The sequence below is a fragment of the Arachis stenosperma genome, chromosome 3 (assembly GCF_014773155.1).
Source record: "Arachis stenosperma cultivar V10309 chromosome 3, arast.V10309.gnm1.PFL2, whole genome shotgun sequence".
NCBI classification, from domain to species: Eukaryota; Viridiplantae; Streptophyta; class Magnoliopsida; order Fabales; family Fabaceae; genus Arachis; species Arachis stenosperma.
The window spans coordinates 8,497,384-8,501,965 of NC_080379.1; the positions used below are offsets into that span (position 1 = coordinate 8,497,384).

The 4,582-nt window shown below is 33.6% G+C and overlaps 1 protein-coding gene across 1 annotated transcript; it reads left to right on the plus strand.

The window, feature by feature from the left end:
• Nucleotides 1-1,151: 1,151 nt before the first annotated feature.
• Nucleotides 1,152-3,250, plus strand: LOC130968238 (phospholipase A1-Igamma3, chloroplastic). The gene is made up of 2 exons (XM_057893413.1): nt 1,152-2,849; nt 3,058-3,250. Exons 1-2 carry the CDS (start codon nt 1,301-1,303, stop codon nt 3,087-3,089), a joined length of 1,581 nt encoding a protein of 526 aa, XP_057749396.1. The 5' UTR covers nt 1,152-1,300; the 3' UTR covers nt 3,090-3,250.
• Nucleotides 3,251-4,582: the final 1,332 nt, after the last annotated feature.

Genomic DNA, 4,582 nt, shown 5'->3' on the forward strand with positions numbered 1-4,582 from the left:
TTACAAAGAATTTTATAATGGGTGCAACTAATTGATTCAGGTTATTTTCCAACAAAAATAGAGATATTAAGAAGTTAAACGATACAATTAATGCTACACATAGAATAATATCCACATTCGATTTATATTTTGCGGATATTATCCCATCTGTATAATAATCAGATTTTTTGCCGTTCCAATTACATTTTAAAGCTTCTTTAATTATACATTATGTATACTTCTCTCATGCCTCTGTTAGGGATCAGATTCCACAACTTATTTCTTTTGTGCTACTCATTAATTAAAACAATAACAAAGTGATATATATACCAATATCATCATCCACTTATTCTGGACATATATACTGCAAAATAGTATAAAGAATCTCGATGCATCGTCTAGCTATAAGATTAAGAGTTATGTTAAATGTCAATTCTTTTAGAAACTCTACATATTACTCCTATTATAATGAATATGAATATTAACATTATTTTCTCCAAGATTGATAGGTGGTACACATGTGATGAGTATATCAGGAACTACTACAATATTTTTACTACAAAAAAAACGCAACTATAATTGCTTTAGATTGAATAGTTCGTGTATGTCTTTGTATAGATATATTTGAAGTGGGAAATTAAAAATGTATCAAAAAATGTATGTTGTGTGTGTATATATAAGATAAATTTTTTATTTTTTTATTAATTTATTTTAATACTAAAACAAAAAATTTAAAAAATATTTATAAATATAAAATAATATTACATATTCAATTTTTTTAACTTAGTTCAATTAAATTGATCTATTATAATAAAAAATAGTTATAATTAATATTATTTTAAATTTTATTGTTTAACTGAGTTGAATTTAGTTTATAAAAAAAATTCTTAAAAATATATTTTTATTGCATAAAAAAGAGGTTTATACTCAGAGTACATCATGTCAACATAAAGGGATTTTGGAGCACATCATGTCAAGATAAAGGGATTTTTTCAACTGAAATATTAAAAGAAATATTATTTAATGGGTAAAGAAAAAAAAATAATCTATAAAAAAAATTTGGATGTATAATATTCTTTTAAGTATAAGAAAAACATCCATTCTAGGTACCTTTGAAATTTTTCCTATAACATTATTGGAAGTGCATCACTTTACAAAAAGAATCTTTCCATTATTTCTCAACAACATACATATACAAGACAAGTCCATGCTTTTCATCATAACTTAGCTTCCACTCCATTTTAGTGGCTTCTCCCTCTTTATTTCTTAGTGCCATCTCCCACACATTTAAGTAATTACATTGATCTCTCTTCTTCAATTCATGCCATATATGGCTTCTTTCCTTGTTTCTCCAATCCACAACCACCCTACCACTACCTTCCCATCCCTAATTTTCCATCCAACAACACCTATCTTCCACAACCCACTCTCTCTTCGAAACAACAAACTCTCTTTACCACAATCCTTCATCAAATGTTCTATCTCAAGCCTACGTCCCCGAGACCAGGAGTATCTGCACCAAAAAGCAGGAGACGACGACGAAGAAGAAGAACTTGAAGAAGAAATTCTTCTCTCCCATGAACCTCCCTTGAACCAAGTGTGGAAACAAATCCAGGGCTCCAACGACTGGGAAGGCCTTCTAGACCCCATGAACCCACACCTAAGAAGGGAAATTATCCGCTGCGGCGAGCTAGCACAAGCATGCTACGACTCCTTTGACTTTGACCCTCACTCCAAATACTGCGGCACCTGCAAGTACCATCCCTCACACTTCTTCGACAAGCTTCTCATGGAAGAAAAGGGGTACACCATAAGCCGCTACCTCTACGCCACATCCAACATCAACCTCCCAAACTTCTTCCAAAAATCTTCCATGGCCAGCGTGTGGAGCCCACACGCCAACTGGATGGGATACGTGGCAGTCTCCACCGACGAGGACGAGATCCAACGTCTCGGACGCCGAGACATCGTCATCGCCTGGAGAGGCACCGTCACGTACATCGAGTGGATCTACGACCTCAAGGACATTCTCACGCCCGCAAACTTCACCAACGACCCAACCATCAAGATCGAATCCGGTTTCTATGACTTGTACACCAAGAAAGAAGACGCGTGCAGCTACTGCTCCTTCTCGGCGCGTGAACAAGTCTTATCTGAGGTGAAACGTCTTGTACAGTATTACGAAGACGAAGAACTCAGCATAACCATAACAGGGCATAGTCTGGGTGCTGCTTTGGCCGTCCTAAGCGCTTACGACATAGCGGAACTCAAACTGAACGTGATCGAAAACGGTGATGTAACGGCCAAGATTCCCGTAACGGTTTTCTCGTTTGCGGGGCCCAGGGTTGGGAATCTGAAATTCAAAGAACGGTGCGAGGAGCTTGGGGTGAAGGTTTTGAGGGTGATAAACGTGCATGACATGGTTCCAACGGTTCCAGGGATAATAACGAACGAGAAGTTTCAGTTTCAGAAGTACATAGAAGACGCGTTGAGTTTTCCGTGGAGCTACGCGCATGTTGGTGTGGAACTTGCGTTGGATCATAGAGAGAGTCCGTTTTTGAAAGCGACGGGTGATTTAGGGTGCGCACATAACTTGGAGGCGCACCTGCACCTTGTTGATGGTTACCATGGGAAGAAGAGGAGGTTTAGGTTGGCTTCCAAGAGGGACATAGCGTTGGTGAATAAGAGTTGTGATTTTTTGAGGAGTGAGTATGGTGTGCCGCCGCACTGGCGACAGGACGAGAACAAGGGAATGGTCAGGAGCCGAGACGGCCGGTGGATCCTGCCCGAGCGGCCTAGGATGATGGCTCATCCACCGGACACGGCGCTTCATCTTGAGCAGGTCCTCAAGAGCCACCTTAATAATAGAGGTGCGCATATAGAAGCCACATAGTTTCAATGTATTTCTGGTTTATACATTTTATTGTTCTAAAATTTTTACTGTGTTATGTGTACACTAAAATTAATCAACAAAATTAGTTATTAGTATAAATTATATGTTAAAATATAAATATATATTAAAAAATAAATTAAACCATATATGTATTTTTTCTAACAATTTTTGACTATCAACTTCAGGTGAATTCGACCACACGTTTTCACCAAATTAGGAATGTGGATTATGACTTGCATTCCATTACCTAATGGAATTAGCGAATCACATCAAGTCATCATCACTAACAACTAGCCACTAGTTACAGTCTTACAGAATAGTGTGCCCTTGTACTCTTTATAATGTGTGTATATAAGTAGAAAGTACGTGGAACAATGCTTTTTTTTAATAATTTAAATAATAAGTTAAAAAAAATTTAATTTTAAAATTAAATTTTAAATTAAATAAATATAATTCTTATTTTAAATAATTAATAAACCTGAAATGTAGTTCCTTGTTGGCATTTTTTATTGTTCATCTAATAAGTATATAAATGAGATTACTTTTCATTACAATGCAAGTTGTGATTATCTTCTAGACCTTTATTATTTAATGTCTATTTTTTTAATTTATTTTTTATAATAAATTTTAGCTATTTAAAAATTATTTATTTTTATACTTTTTAAATTAAATATTAATTTTAAATTTTTTTGACAAATTAAATAGTATTTTCAAACACCATAGCGGTAAGTCAACAAAAAAAAAAGAAAAACACCATAGCGATATTATCTATCTTTTAAGTCATAATAACTGCATTGTTCCCAATTTTTTTGGGTTGCCGACAACATTATTGTTTTTTAATTATGTCTATATATATTTGGGGTTAGTGATACTTGATGAATGATGAAACCCATTTTTTGGAGTCAAATATAAAAATCTTCTATGAAAACTTAAATTTATACACCCTACAGTATAAATTGATGGCATATATGGATTTTTATGAGACCATATCCGATCAAATTGACTTTGGTGCTTCATATGCCAACTTCTTGGGGTCATATATAAAACTTTGAGAATTTAGTTGTATATGGATATCTGATTACCATAAATACATTAATAAATTATCATCTAAATATAATATATATATAATTGAATATAATATATTAAAATTAAACTCAAATTTTAAACTCTAAATCTCATTTGTTTTTAGCTAATCTTGAATGGTAAGCTATTTAAATTCTGTTTTTAAGCTGAATAAATGAATAATATATCTTATTCTAGATGCTTTTGATAGAAAAAGAGACTTTTTAATGAATTGAATCTCAATCACCCCTATATAGCTAGCAAGCGAAAATTAAATAATATGTTAATAAATAATATGCTAAAGTTGTAATTTGAATATACGTGATTGATATCGAACATTATCACCTATATATGTATGGCATTTAGTATAGGAGTGATGTCAAATACAACGTAAACGAAATCACATAAGAGCAATGTTAGGGCCAGCAACTTTTGTGATTGTTAGCCATCAATTAGCCATTAATGATAATTTGATGGTGTGAGATTGGTGTGAGATTTCATCTAATGGCTCATCTTTCTCTACTGGTTATATGCTGGCCAAAATTCAGTAAAATTGTTGCCCCCTAAACTTTCCCATCACGTAAAAAACAGTGGGAAAAAAATTGAATACAACGAAATGCATGAGTGGGAATGGAATAACAGGAAACA

What these genes read in the sequence shown, in the direction of transcription:
- LOC130968238 (XM_057893413.1), top strand. Translation starts at nt 1,301, where the DNA reads ATGCCATATATGGCTTCTTTCCTTGTTTCTCCAATCCACAACCACCCT. An exon ending in GAGCCACCTTAATAATAGAG is followed by an intron (nt 2,850 to 3,057) that starts GTGCGCATATAG and finishes TATCAACTTCAG; the next exon opens with GTGAATTCGACCACACGTTT.